At 32.5% G+C, this 14,794-nt stretch overlaps 1 protein-coding gene and 1 non-coding gene across 2 annotated transcripts; both read left to right on the top strand.

Annotated features, from left to right (window-relative positions):
* The first annotated feature begins 6,085 nt into the window (after window positions 1-6,085).
* On the top strand, window positions 6,086-13,030 carry LOC25489477 (probable pectin methyltransferase QUA2). The gene is made up of 9 exons (XM_013605465.3): window positions 6,086-6,364; window positions 6,676-7,553; window positions 7,645-7,777; window positions 8,143-8,383; window positions 9,414-9,627; window positions 9,787-9,965; window positions 10,092-10,395; window positions 11,216-11,354; window positions 12,450-13,030. Exons 2-9 carry the CDS (start codon window positions 6,841-6,843, stop codon window positions 12,606-12,608), a joined length of 2,082 nt encoding a protein of 693 aa, XP_013460919.1. The 5' UTR covers window positions 6,086-6,364; window positions 6,676-6,840; the 3' UTR covers window positions 12,609-13,030.
* Window positions 13,031-14,708: 1,678 nt separating this feature from the next.
* TRNAY-GUA (transfer RNA tyrosine (anticodon GUA)) lies at window positions 14,709-14,794 on the top strand. Its single transcript is given in 2 exon segments — window positions 14,709-14,745; window positions 14,759-14,794. It is a non-coding gene; the product is annotated as a tRNA-Tyr (tRNA).

Here is a 14,794-nt window from a genome sequence, read left to right as displayed (position 1 = left end):
TTTGCAGGGACCAAAAACTACAAAATGAGTTCAATCAGCGTGTGCCACGTAGGCATTTTGGTGACTTGTCATGACTTAAATGGGCCCAGGGGTATTTTTAAAAGACAGATTTTTTGCGGGGACTGATTTCTGAATTTTTATTTTACAAGGACCAAAACTTAAACGGACCATATTTGCAGGGACGAGTGCAATATTTAAGCCTATTTTATGCTAACAATTTTATGTTTCCGAAAATAATATCAAATGTAGAATAAATTATGCTCATGAAATCATCTCTGGTCATCGTTGCAAAGAGAAAGATATTCAAATATCTTTGTTCTTGATTTTTTAAGTTTTCCCTCTCCCGCATTATTGATTCGAAACGAAATTGGGTGAGAAGCGTACATGAGAAAGTTATTTAAAGACATTCTACCACGAGTTTTTATTTTTACAAAAATAAATGATATTCATTTATTCAAATTGATAGAGCAAATTGATACAATGCAAGTTCTTTAAAAACAAAAAGGTTGAAGCTGCGATCAAACTCGCAACATTCATGTTAATAACATAAAACAGCAAAGTACGAAAGCCTACACATGACTATATTCAAGAATACCCATGTCTTCAGATCTGCAACGTGGATGACGCTAAAATCAATGATTGGATATACACTGGATTGAAGTTGATATGATAATCTGAATCGACCAAATACCTGAACAAAACAACAAAAACAACAACACCGCACAAAGACGAAATTACAAACCTATGACATTTTGTTTATGCGTTGACACGAGAGTGTAAATGTGTTTAAAGAGAAACTATGTTTTATAACTTTTATTTTTCACGACAAAAGTCGACTCAAAACGAGATAATCATGCTCTGATCGTATATCCAAACATATGTATAAAAGACTAAATTCAAACCTAAAATAAGTTTGGAGTCTAAAAGTGTAATTGAACCTATTATAAATTGGACAATGTTATCAAGTACCTCGAAAATATTGGTTAAACAACTACATAAAATAAAAGGACTGACTAATCCGAGGGGACCAATCCCACCGTCCACTTGCGGGAGCCCTTTTTAAGCCAGAGATTATGGTCTTTCCCACTGAAATTGACACCAGGGGAATCGAATCTCAGACCTTGAAAGGAGCACTCCAAGATTCCAAGCCAACCGCAAATAAGTTTATAAAATATAATTCAATATTATTTAATAAAAAAATAAAAACCTATATTTTCAAAATAAAAAAAATCAGGATTGAGATTTAAAATTAAAAATACAAATATTTGTTTAATTAAAATTAAAAAAATGCAATTTGTTTTCCCTCATTCATCCACTTTGCCCTGTTACTGCTATCTCAATCATCTTTTCCCCTCTTCTCTCGTTGCTGCCCACAACTACCCCACCTCCACCACAGCCGTCGCCGTACGCCGTTGCCGTCACTGTCCCCTGTTCCTATCATCGTCGTCGCGTTGCCACCATCACAGACAAACCCATCGTCGCCGCTACATATTATTGGTGAAATAATCCGAAAACAATAACCAAAAAGGCTAATTTATTATGCACCAGTAAAATATAAATCGCAGGGGAAGAAAAAATCAGATCTTCAAGAATTCATTATTCACTTAACAATTACAGGGGAGAGGAAAGGGCTTCAAGAAATTAAAAACTTTTGTAACTCTATTGTTCTTTGATTGAGCAGCGACGTACGACGGTGGGGGTAATGACAAGGGAGATGAGAGGAGAGGGGAGAAGATTGAGATTGCAGCGGTAACAGTCGAGAGGAAAGGCTAACCACGGAAGAGAAATTACATTTTTTATTTTATTTTTAATTAAACAGATTTTTATTTTTTTAATTTTAAATTTAAATCCTTAATTATTTTTTTTTACATGTCTTGCATCCAAATCTTAAATGGACTAAATGGAAGAAGCGGTAAATTCAGCATTTTTGAACTCGAAGAGTATGTGAGTCCGTGACAACTGCGTGCAGTCCTAAAGTCCAATTCCGCGTTGACGTAACTCACTCAACACTGGAAAAGTGCAGCACTATCATACAAACACTCTTTTATCCACAACCTTAATAATCTCAATGACAAGCAAACACAGTGTTGGCCTGTGACTACACGACAAATCTTTATGTTTGGTCCACCGACACAGGTAACGCGGCAGCTGAATGGATCCACTTCTAAATATAGTCCCAAAACACACTCTTGAATTATTATTAGAGTTAATAATTTTAATATGAAAAATATATATACTGAGTCTGAGTGTGACATTGTAGTTTTTTTTTTTTTTTTTTTAAAGATTTAAAAGTTATAAAAATAAAGAAGAGATCCAAATAAGTAAAAAATGTGTCGTAATTAGATGGAGAGAAAGTTACTTGATTTGGATATTTCTTGAGTTACGTTCCCTCCTAAATGAGTGATAATAGTCTATCAGATCGTTTGAAAGCGTCGGTGAATATTCTGCCTCAACATATAAAAACCATCAAATTAGTAAAGAGTCTATAATTGATTATGACATGTTTGGTTTCTTTAAAGTAGAATTGATTCTTCCTTTAAAACCGATTCAAACTTGTAGTCAAGATTCATAGTTTTTGATTTTATAATTGATTTTTACACATAAATTTATTGTTTAAACTCACTTTTACATGAATCTATCCAAACACAAATCATTTTTTATTAGAACCACTTCTAGCCAAAATCAATCATACAAAATCAATTCTATCAAAATGAATTCTCTCCATTTGACAACCAAAGACGCACGTATAAGATAGAATAATGAAATTACCACCACACCTCCTTTCTACATGAAAAATGATATTTAAACAATCATTTTTTTGACAACTTTTGTGACAAACCTTCTCTATCATACTCACATTATGTTTTTACTTTCCCTCTCTATTGTTTTGACTTTTGTGTCAATACCTCATTTTCTTTGTGAAATTTTGGTTGTCATATAAATGGATGTTCAAATAACACAACTCTTCTGACATGTTATATTTATGGGTCATGTTAACTTGTGCCCTAAAGGCATATGTTAAAGAATCGAAAAAGAGTAACTTTACATTGGAAAACATAATATTTTAACTTTTAAAAAGTTGAATGTACGACATTTGATACGTATATTTTTACAATGAATTCCTTAACATATGTCGTTGAGGACACAAGTTAGCATTTGCCTATATTTATTTTATAATAATAGAAATCAATTTATTATTACTTTAGATATTTAAAAAGAAATGATATTTTGATTTTGATTTTATATTAATTAGTTAAAATTTAGGCGAGCTAAGCATGATGTTTATCAAAGTTCAAAGAGTAAATGTACAAACTACAATGAATTATATCACATAACTACATTTTAAATGATAGTTGTAATTGATATTCTAAGACGTGGATTAGAATCCACAATTATTTCACTCTAAATATTTAATGTGCGTGTTTTCGGCAATGTTTTTTCTAACATAAAAAATAAATAAATTCATTTATCATAATTAGCACAATAGAATACATAAAATGAAGATTTTTTTGTTGTGAATAATTTAATTTTAAATGTCAGAAAGAATACCAACAAAAAATATTTAACTTTCGAATTTCTATTGATCGATAGCTGAAATTTTTATATTTTCTAAAATCATTATAACATACATAATAATGAAAGAAAGTATACTTGACCTTATTGCAAATTGTGAATGCAAGTCATTTTCATCCTACACATAATTCTTCTCACCTTAAAAACCCTAACGAGTTGTTACTTGTCTCTACATGTCTGCAGGGGAGGTTTGATGTGAATGTAACAGGGGGCGTTGGCCCGGGGTTGCTCCAAGTTCATCATTTCTTTCCTCACTTCCCACACGAATTATTTAATTAGCTAGTTTAATTTAAGCAGAAGAAAAATTCTATGTGAAGCTAGCAAGCTACTCTCATGTGTTTTGTTTGTATTATTATTACTAGTACGATAAATTAATAATACTAATTAATATTAATGAAATTTTAATTGAAGTAACATGAGACAGCCTTGATTCTCCGGTCAAAATGATTTAGGTTAGTAATCACACTTTGAAAATCTGTCTTTTTCTTTGCAGTAATACTCCTGTTAAAGTGCAATCATTCCATCGACAACCAAATCCTGTTAAAGTTAAGAGACGTCAAAGCTCTTTTCCATCGTTATTTGGTAGGAACCCAATTTAATTAGCTTAATACAGGTTGCTGATTTGGATTTGTTTTTTAATCAAACTGATTTTGATGAAATGAACGTGACCTCTTGCAAGCGTAGTTGCATTTATAAAGTGATGTTGGCTGAGCTGATAATATTAATGTATGGGTCCAGTGTCCACCATTTCAGGCTAGGCAGAAGTCAAAATGCATGTTACAAATAAAAATACTAGTTATAAAACAATATGTTTTTATTCATTAATTTGACACAAGAAAATGAGTAACATTATGAATAATAATGTCATAGTAAAAAAAAAGGTAATAAATTACTTCTCTTAAAAAAAAAAGGTAATAATGTACTGTACTTCTCTTGTATGTACATTTAATCACATTTATAATGTAAAGTTTTGTTTTTTAGAGATATAATTTTAAGAACTAATAATAAAATTATATTCATGTAAAATGTGATAGGTCCCAGATCTACAATTTTGTGTCCTTTTCCTTTAAGAACTTAACATCTCCACTTTCCAATTTCTACACCTTTCATTTCATGACAAGCTGGTGGCTTTTACACTTAACACTTTATAGAGATAAAAACAAGCTCAATTAAGAGAAGGATCATGTGGCACTAGGATATATTTCTTTCCACTTTCACAATATATGTTCATTTTGTTTTTATATATATATAGGAACATAACATGATTAGGGGGGAATTTTCCTCAGTGGAATAATTAGGGTACACTTTTAGCTAAGTAGCTTCCTAAATTCTTCTTATCCTTTCACTAGATAAAATACATGTTTGTTACTCCAATATATCTTATCCCTTATTCTATCATTTCCTGCTTGTCTTATTTATCAAGTTGAGGTTTGAAATATACTAACTAGCATGTCCAATTGTATTTGTAATTATTGTAATAATAAAGAGTAGGGTCTAATTAGTTTTGCACCCACATGTAAAATTATTAAAGTCATGTTTGGCGATTTAAAATATATTACTTTAATATTATCAGTTAAGCCATATACACTAACAGACTCAATCATATTTAATGATCCCATTCTTAAAATCCTATCTACCAGTACTAATCTTTTATTATCATTAAACAAGTTTCTATATATGAAAGCAATTTAGATAATACAATTTGATCGAATTGCTTTTCCTTAAGAGATGTGAAATCGTTTTTTGGTATATCCGATATCTTGCACGAGTAACTACGGAGATTAATCACATGAATATTGTGGAACTTAAATGGGCGATAAACTATTCCTAAAAGTGTTAACATTTTTGTATGACTAAGACCGGAAGAACAACAATGAACCTAGAACCTTGATTAAGTTAGAAGAGACACTCGATATCTCATCTACATGCTTTCGGGTGATGTAAAATTGTTTCTTATTTGATCAAAATAAAAATGTTACCATAATAAATGCAGTTTCAAAATAACTCACATTTAGCTCTCTTAATATGTATTAATTTAATTGAAATTAGAGATAAATCATTTGAGATATAAAGATATATCTAGATAACCAATCTCTCTTAATATGCGATTTTCCTTGATACTATCTCGTTAGAGATCAAACTCACAATTACATACTTAAAGAAACTAATTATCTATCATTTTTTTTATAGAAAAAAAATTAAAAAACACTCAAAAAACAATTTACATTTAGCTATTTCAAAGACACATACGAGATTCAAAATAAAAATCTCCAAATCTAATACATATCATTTTACCCTAGATATATATTTTTTTGAATAAAATCATTTTACCCTAGATAAAACCTTGGAACCGAGTGATATGTCAATTGTGGACATGTTGGTAAAATATAGTACAATATTTTTATAAACGTTAGTGTAAAAATGCATATCACCTTTTGTTGTAGTAGTAGTAGTAGTGTGTGTAAGCATAATAATAATCCATAATTATTTAAAAACTAATTAATCATTTAAGAGATTAATTAACACTTGGTCTGAAAGAAGTGTTTATGAATCACATTCGGATCAGAAACAAAATCTTCTTCTTCTTCTTCTTCTTCTTTCTTCTCATCTCATGTTCATAATTTCAGAAACACAGTTAAACATTCAAAACAACAACCGAGTGAGTAATACTAATAACACAACACACAAACCAAACAGACACACATAATAACAAGGTCTTGTTCTTGTTCCTGCGATTCGCAAAATTCACCTTTGTTTCTCGTGATTCTTAATTTCTCTTCTCAACAACAAGGTACTTCTCATTGTTTCTTCAAAACGTTTGATCTAAATGGGATTTCCTCAATTTTCATTTAGATGTGTAAAAATTGTTTTTTTTTTTTTTTTTTAGTTTCTAAATAAAGAAAATAAGCTTGAGCTTTTTTATGTTTCATCAACTCAAGGTTTTTTTTAATTAATAATAATTAATTAAATCTTATGTTCATTCATGGATCTGGTTCCTTCAATTAATTAATGCTTTTGATTCTCTTGATACCAACTTTAGTAACTTGCTTCTACTTAATGCTATAATCCTGTTAAGTGTATCTCTATTTTTTGTTATGCTAGGTTTTGTATTTACTCAGCTGAAGAAATATTTCACATTTTCACCAATGATTTGTTCCATATAAATTTGAGTGATGTTGAAATAACAAAATTTCAACTAGTTTTTCGGCGTTTTTATATAGTTAGTATCTGCACATTTAAGGGCCGAACGAGCTTCTTGGTCGAAGAATGTCTGGGCCATTGTACAGAGGTGTGTCTGGGATTCGGATCCCGGATAATAGTATGGATTCGTGGGATTCACAATCGAAAGATAAAACGGAAAAAGATGGTTTGGATAGAAGAGGTTCTTCTGATCAGAGTCCTTTACATTTGTCATCGCCCTTTAGGTTGCTTTTTGCAGATAATAGTTCACATTCTAAATTTGGTGTCACCGAGAATGGTTTCTCACCTGATCCGTTTATTCTTGGCACTCCTAGAAGTCGGCATAAGTTGATTCTTCTTTTCATGAAGTTTAGTATAGTGTTGATAGTTATTCTTGCTCTTGCTGGGTCGTTTTGGTGGACGGTCTCGATTTCAACTACATCAAGAGGTCAAATTTACCATGGTTATAGAAGACTTCAAGAGAAACTTGTATCGGACCTTTTGGATATCGGAGAGATTTCTTATGCTCCTTCAAGACTGAAAGAATTGGAATTCTGTTCTCAGGAGTTTGAAAACTATGTTCCTTGTTTTAATGTTTCTGATAATCTAGCTCAGGGTTACTCCGATGGCAGTGAGTTTGATCGGCAATGTGGCCGCGAGCTTAGGCAAGATTGTTTACTTCTCTCGCCGATGAATTACAAAATTCCTCTTCGGTGGCCTACTGGAAGGGATGTTATCTGGATTTCTAATGTTAAAATCACTGCACAGGAAGTTCTTTCTTCTGGAAGCTTGACCAAGAGGTCAGTGATATAGATCTCTTCTGTTATTGGCTTTGCATACTTTCAGCCATCAATTCTTCTTAAAGTTCTCGTGTTTTTTATTTGGTTCCAGGATGATGATGCTCGATGAAGAGCAAATTTCCTTTCGTTCTGCCTCCCTTATGTTTGATGGTGTTGAAGACTACTCACACCAAATCGCAGAAATGATTGGACTTAGAAATGAATCTAACTTCATACAAGCAGGGGTAACTTAACAAAAATCCAAATGTTTTCCATTTAATGTTAACCTTACTAATCCTCTCATCTGTTCTAATCTTGTTTTTTTCCTACGATGATACAATAGTGTGTTTTATAATGCCAGAAAATCCTTTGGGATTCGTTGAATAAGTTTTTAATATCTTTGGCTGTGCGCATCTACCCATCTACTTAGTGATTAACTTTGTATCAATTATATTTATAAATTTTACGGTACCTTGCATTTGGGGGGATTTGCGTTGTGATAGATAGTTTGACAGGATATTGTAGTAGTGAACATGAACTTAATTCTTAAAGTTTGACTGTGATGTTCCTTGCCTGAAATGTTCTTTGATTAGCATTCTAAAATTCGCAGATTAGAACCATACTGGACATTGGTTGTGGCTATGGTAGCTTTGGAGCGCACCTCTTTCACAGTCAACTTTTAACTATGTGCATTGCAAATTATGAGCCTTCCGGAAGTCAAGTTCAACTTACACTTGAGAGGGGTCTTCCTGCTATGGTTGCTTCTTTCGCTACAAAACAGTTGCCTTATGCATCTCTCTCCTTTGATATGCTGCATTGTGCTAGATGTGGCATAGATTGGGATCAGAAAGGTATGTCAAAAATCAACATCATGATACTTTCTGAAAGGTCAACATAGTTCTGTTATTCTCTACATTTATTTGACAAAACCTTCTATTTTCTAGATGATTTGTCTTATCAGATAGATGTTAGATTATAAATGTCATTTGAAGAAGGAATTTGATATCATAAAATAAGAAAAATTATATTTGTAATCCACCTATCTGTTGTGATGTTGTATTTTTTTCTCCAGTGACTTTAGACCATGAACACTCTTTTGAAACCAATGAAAAATTTAACTTGCCATCCTTCTATATAATTTATAGTACCTCCCCTCCAACTATTCTTAATGTGTATGTTAGGAAACATGATATCCAATGAAGGAATGAGAGAAAACTCAAACAATCTTTGTATTGATGATAAAGTGAATAGTACAAATGAGTGAATTAACCCACTAATGGGGTGGTTACAATTATATACTACTACTAGTACTACTTGAAGCTAAACTATATCTCTAATAGTATAGTCTCCCCATTTTGGTCCAAGTAATTTTTTATTTTATTTTTGCAATCTGTCCATTCTTAGGTTATTTAAATTTTTCTCCATTAAACTTACACCTACAATAATATCTTGGAAATTGGAACCAAGGGAAAATAATGGAAGTTGTCTTGGCTTTATATAGTTTTTGGTTGTTTCAACTAAGTCCAAGATTGTGGCCTCATCCGGCAATGGCCAAGTCCTTTCCCACTAGGCTATGTCCTGTAGATTCAACAAGTTTTGCGTTAGTATCTTGACCTCTTCCGTTTGGAGTTAATTTTCAAATTCTTCCTCTCATATCTGTATGAATTTAATGCATCAAGCTGTTTTTATTTCATAATATTTTTCCATTTTAAATCTATTAACTTATCAATCGGAAAAAACTTCATTATCAGTTCTAAAGCCATATCTCAATTTTTCTGTACTTATTAATATTACAGCCCCTTTGTAGTTACATTATTGATCCCATTGAATATCTAGAGTCTGATTGATCTTATTAATTAACATTCATATTTTATGCCATAGATGGAATTCTCTTGATTGAAGCTGATAGACTTTTAAAACCTGGGGGCTACTTTGTCTGGACTTCGCCGCTTACAAATGCTCGCAACAAAGACAGTCAGAAAAGGTGGAAGTTGATACACGATTTTGCAGAAAACCTTTGCTGGGATATGCTATCACAGCAAGATGAAACTGTTGTATGGAAGAAAATTAGTAAAAGAAAATGCTATAGTTCAAGGTAATGCTGCTGCGGCGTGTATTTATGAAAGCTTATTTAATTTTTTTATTATGTGAACCAAATTCTACAGATTTATATCTCTAAATTATGTGTGCATATATTTATTGCAGAATTGTTTACAAGTATTCCTGATTCCTGTTTGTTTGTATGTATTTCTAGAAAGAACAGCTCTCCTCCTCCTCCTTTATGCAGTAGAGGCTATGATGTGGAGTCTCCATACTATCGAGAACTGCAAAATTGCATCGGAGGAACACATAGCAGCCGTTGGATTTCTATTGAAGAGAGAGCAACCTGGCCTTCCAGGGATTACCCGAACAAGAACGAGCTTGAAATATATGGTAACTGTTATATTCTTCATCATTTATTCTTAGAACTCTTGATAAAAAGATTTCACTGTACAATATTACTGAATGTATCTCCTATCCGCTAGGTTATCTTAATATGTATATATTTACTTGCATTAGGATTGCAACCCGATGAATTTGCCGAGGACGCCGAAAGCTGGAAGGCAGCAGTACAAAATTATTGGTCTCTTTTGTCACCTTTGATATTTTCCGATCATCCAAAGAGACCTGGTGATGAGGACCCTCCACCACCTTTCAACATGCTAAGAAACGTGCTAGACATGAATGCTCATTTTGGTGGTTTTAATTCTGCCTTGTTGCAGTCTAAAAAATCCGTGTGGGTCATGAATGTGGTGCCGACGAGTGGACTCAACTATCTTCCTATGATCCAGGACCGCGGTTATGTTGGTGTTTTGCATGATTGGTATTTTAATCTTCTCTCTCTTATACTAGAATTTAATAAATTCACTGTTTGCATTTCTGTGCTTGACTGAATGTGTTCACTGTTTGTATTTCTGTGCTTGACTGAATGTGAAATTCACTTTCATCCACTAAATTCTTTCTTTCTTGTCTTTTATTATATAATGTTTTGATCCCTTCCAAATATATAAAGTTATTGGTTTCATAATTTTCCCAGATGTAAAATATAAGCATTAATACCTTGATCAAGGCCTAGTACTTATTAATGTTATGGTGGAGGATATAACATTTACACTAAGATTTGAATATTCTTAATGTTTGAGTTTGTTTTGGCAAAAAATTATTCAGATATCTGGAATTTGTTTTAAAAAAACCTGGTAAAAAAATAACGGATAATGAAGCTTAAGTTATTGGGTGAAAGTAGTTGAATGATTATCCATCTAAAACAGCCTTAATGCAAGAGCTATTTGCTCTTGAGCATGGACAATATACAACTTGATTTGCTTGGTTCACGGATTTATTTGAGTTGTGAATATGGACTACAGAGACTGTACTTACAATCACTTAGTCATGAAAGAGTGTCAAAGTTCAACGCCTTTAAAACTTAACTAATTAATTGGAGGCATGTGAGTGGTTTTATGTCTCTAATTTTATCAGACCCCTAAGTTTGCAGCTTAAATTTAACATTCCAGCAAACTAATTTACTATATGGAATGTTGAGAGTTGTTAATTTTTGAGAAGCTTTAGAATTTTGATTATGTGTACCATAGGTCACGTCTTAAACAAATTATAGTTTTCTTACAATTGTGATCGTTGGATTGCAGGTGTGAAGCCTTTCCAACATACCCTAGAACCTATGACTTGGTACACGCAGCAGGGTTTTTATCCCTTCAAACTTCTCAGCAGTACAGATGTACCATGCTTGATATATTCATTGAAATTGACAGGTTACTTCGCCCAGAGGTATGTAAATACACTGTGATTTGCTTTTCGTTTATGGATTTGATCTTCTGTGTGTATGTTTTCTTATTCACACAAGACAAGATAGAATTTAGAATGAAACTATGATATAAGAAGTTGGTATAGATTCCATTGTAGAATAGATGATTTAGTCCTACCATAGATGGTTTGGATGTAGATGATGATGATCCATAGAAGCGTTGGTAAGGAGAGTGTAAACTACACATGGAGGATAGTCCAATAGTTAGAGGTAGGAAGAGACCAAGGAAAACTATAAGAAGATAGATTTGGAGTTAAGTAGTCTATATTCGGAGGTGATTCATGGCAGGAATTTATGACTTCAAATGATTTGTGTGACCAACCTTACTTAGCAAAGAAAAGATTTTTTTTGAGATTTCTATCTATTCACATTGTTTGATGTTTTGAGGTGTTAAATATATATAGTTGTGCAGCATAGATAAATTTACCTTTTATTGAACATTGATAGTTGGATTGAGGGTAATATTTCAAAAGCCTGAGCAAACCCTTAACAAGGGGAATTTAGGTTAATTGGCACTTGCCTCCAAGCATAAATGAATGACCATATAAGAAAATTGACACTCATAATATAATTTATTTTATTGAATCGAAACTGATGGGGCCTGGATTTGAGCTTATAGTTTAATACTAAAATGACTGCAAAAGTTCCTGGATATAATTATATAGATTACAAACCCGTCTATATAAATTTACCTCCATATGGCATAATATTGTAGTACTAGTAATGTATGATCCTGACTTTTGTTGCTTTCCGTCGGCTCGCTCCTTTCTAGGCCTGATTAAGGCTTACCTTTGCCAGAGCACTTGTTCTCTTCAAAATTTTACTTCAGCATGATATTTAACATGTTTAGTTGGGTATACATCAATTTATCAATTGGGTGTCAAGTCCTGTGCCCATTTTAAATGGGTTATGCAAATTAATCTAGCTTTTTCATTTTATGCTGACAAGGAAGCTTACCAAACTATCTTGATATTTGATTTCATTAGATAGCTAGGTCATTTGATTTGGTATATCATATTTCTTGATATCATATATGCTAAGAATTGTCATGTGTGCAGGGTTGGATTATAATTCGCGACACGGTTCCTTTAATAGAATCAGCGAGAACTTTGACAACTCGGCTAAAGTGGGACGCAAGAGTCATAGAAATCGAAAGTGATAGTGATCAGAGACTCCTGATCTGCCAGAAGCCTTTCTTTAAGAGACAAGCAAATTAATTCATTCAAGTCCTGAAGAAATCAAACCATAGTATTCATATATTCATTTTCATAATGTTCATTTATTATCATAATGGTCCGCCATAGAAAGTGGGGATTGAAAATTTTGGACAGAAAAGAGCTGGCAAAGATAATAGTGGAAAGAAAAAGAGTGAATGCTCGTCATCGATACATCACAACTCCTATGTAACCGTAAGGTTTATACATAGGACCATGTAATTACCAAACAAAGAGCAGAACAAATGAGGAAGTATACTGTTAGATATGATTTTTCTCTTGTGATGTCTGATTACAGTTACACGGACTTATGATTAATATTGAAAAGATTATGAAAAAACAAGTTATTTTTGTTTGCTGTGGTGTATAAAATGCTCAGTGGTTGATTCCCCTTATTGCAAATAGAAGCATTATTCTTCTCCTTATTGTTTCCTGTAATAGCCCAAAAAAAATTTATATTTTGGTAATTTTGTTGAGGTTTAAATATGTAAAAGGTCCCTGTAAGTTCGCGCGTTTTTTGTTTTCGTCCTTGTAATTTTTTTTCTTTCTAAAATAAACCTTGTATCTTCTTAACCTTTTGAAAATGGTCCTTGCCGTTAGCTTCTGTCAACAAAAACGCCATTGTGGCTAACGGAGCACATGTGGCAAGTCATGAGTTGGCACATTTGATGAGATGGCATGAGAGATGATTAGTTGTGTAAAGACAGAGACTAAAATAAAAAACGTAAATTACCACAGGGACTAAAATCAAAAACGTAAAATCAAAATTTCAGATTTAAAATCAAGATCTTATTCTTCTTCCTCCCTCATTGTCTTCTTCATCTTCATCACCATATTCATAAATCATCAACACCAAACCCAAGAAAAAACAAACATATTTTTTTTAAACAAAACTAATAATCATCAATCAACAACAACAAGAGCCACTATTCATCAACACATTAAAACAACACAAACTCTCTTCATCAATTACATAAAAACATAAAATTGCACAATTCAAACACATGTTCAAATTACACGGTTGAAAATGGCTCTGCTTTCTCTCCCTTTGTCACAATGAAACAACCTTTTCTCTTCATCTTCTCCATAGAAGATGTCTCAAACCCAACAACAACAACCTCAATCTCCTTCCTTTCTCTGACCCGCGATTGAAAACGCCGCATCTTTTCCACTATGACCAGAATTGAGAAATCGATTCAAAGATCGTGGATTCTACGATTTCACAATTAATAGGTTGACAGAAGCTGACGGCAAGGACTATTTTTAAAAGGTTAAGAAGATACAGGGTTCATTTTCGAAAGAAAAAAAAAAAACTTACAGGGACGAAAACAAAAAATACGCGAACTTACAGGGACATTTTACATTTTTAAGCCTTTTGTTCATGATGTGAAATCAAAACCACATTCTCCATTAGTCTATTGTACAATTTATATAACTTCCGATTTTTTGTTTTTCATTTGGCTTCTCTATAACGTGCAGTTTTGAATGTAAAATGAATAATACCATATGAACTAACGAACAAACAAATGGTCAATTTTATGTACAAACATATCTAATCATGACTGTACCAACATAGCGATTTTTTATTTCCTTTACTTTTTTTTAGGTCAAGTAGCTTAGTAGCTAAAGAAATTCACTATTAAAGATGAATAAGTGGATAGTTTGAGGTTCGAACCCCAACCCCTGTATATATTGTGCATTATCCCTTACCAAATGAGCTAATACATTATACATTTTTTTTACTTTAGTCACTATATTTACGGTAAAAGAGGCAAATACATTTTACATTTTTTTAATGGCAAAAATGAAAAGCTTTATGGTGAAGGTTAGGTCAATGTCTCAATGACAGGAGAGAAAAAAATGTTTCCAATTTTTTTTATGAAGTAGCAATAACAATAGGGGATAAAACAAGAATTATTTTTTCCTGAAAATAAATAAAAAAAAATAGAATTATTTTTCAGAACACGTCATTAGCATGACAAAAGCAAACAAAGTGCCATCATTATACTTTTACATATCAATATCAATTTGATAAAAATAGATTTTGGAAATTGTTAATGTAACTTTGTTATATAACCATCGAATTAGTCATTTTATCAGAAACCGACCTTAGCTCAGTTGGTAGAGCGGAGGACTGTAGTTGGTACGCAGATATCCTTAGGTCACTGGTTCGAATCCGGTAGGTCGGA

This window comes from Medicago truncatula, chromosome 3, assembly GCF_003473485.1.
Source record: "Medicago truncatula cultivar Jemalong A17 chromosome 3, MtrunA17r5.0-ANR, whole genome shotgun sequence".
Taxonomy (NCBI): Eukaryota; Viridiplantae; Streptophyta; class Magnoliopsida; order Fabales; family Fabaceae; genus Medicago; species Medicago truncatula.
Note: the sequence above shows the minus strand (reverse complement) of the source record. Positions and strands in the feature narration are given on the sequence as shown.

What these genes read in the sequence shown, in the direction of transcription:
- LOC25489477 (XM_013605465.3), top strand. Translation starts at nt 6,841, where the DNA reads ATGTCTGGGCCATTGTACAGAGGTGTGTCTGGGATTCGGATCCCGGAT. An exon ending in AGAAAATGCTATAGTTCAAG is followed by an intron (nt 9,628 to 9,786) that starts GTAATGCTGCTG and finishes ATGTATTTCTAG; the next exon opens with AAAGAACAGCTCTCCTCCTC. An exon ending in GAACGAGCTTGAAATATATG is followed by an intron (nt 9,966 to 10,091) that starts GTAACTGTTATA and finishes TACTTGCATTAG; the next exon opens with GATTGCAACCCGATGAATTT.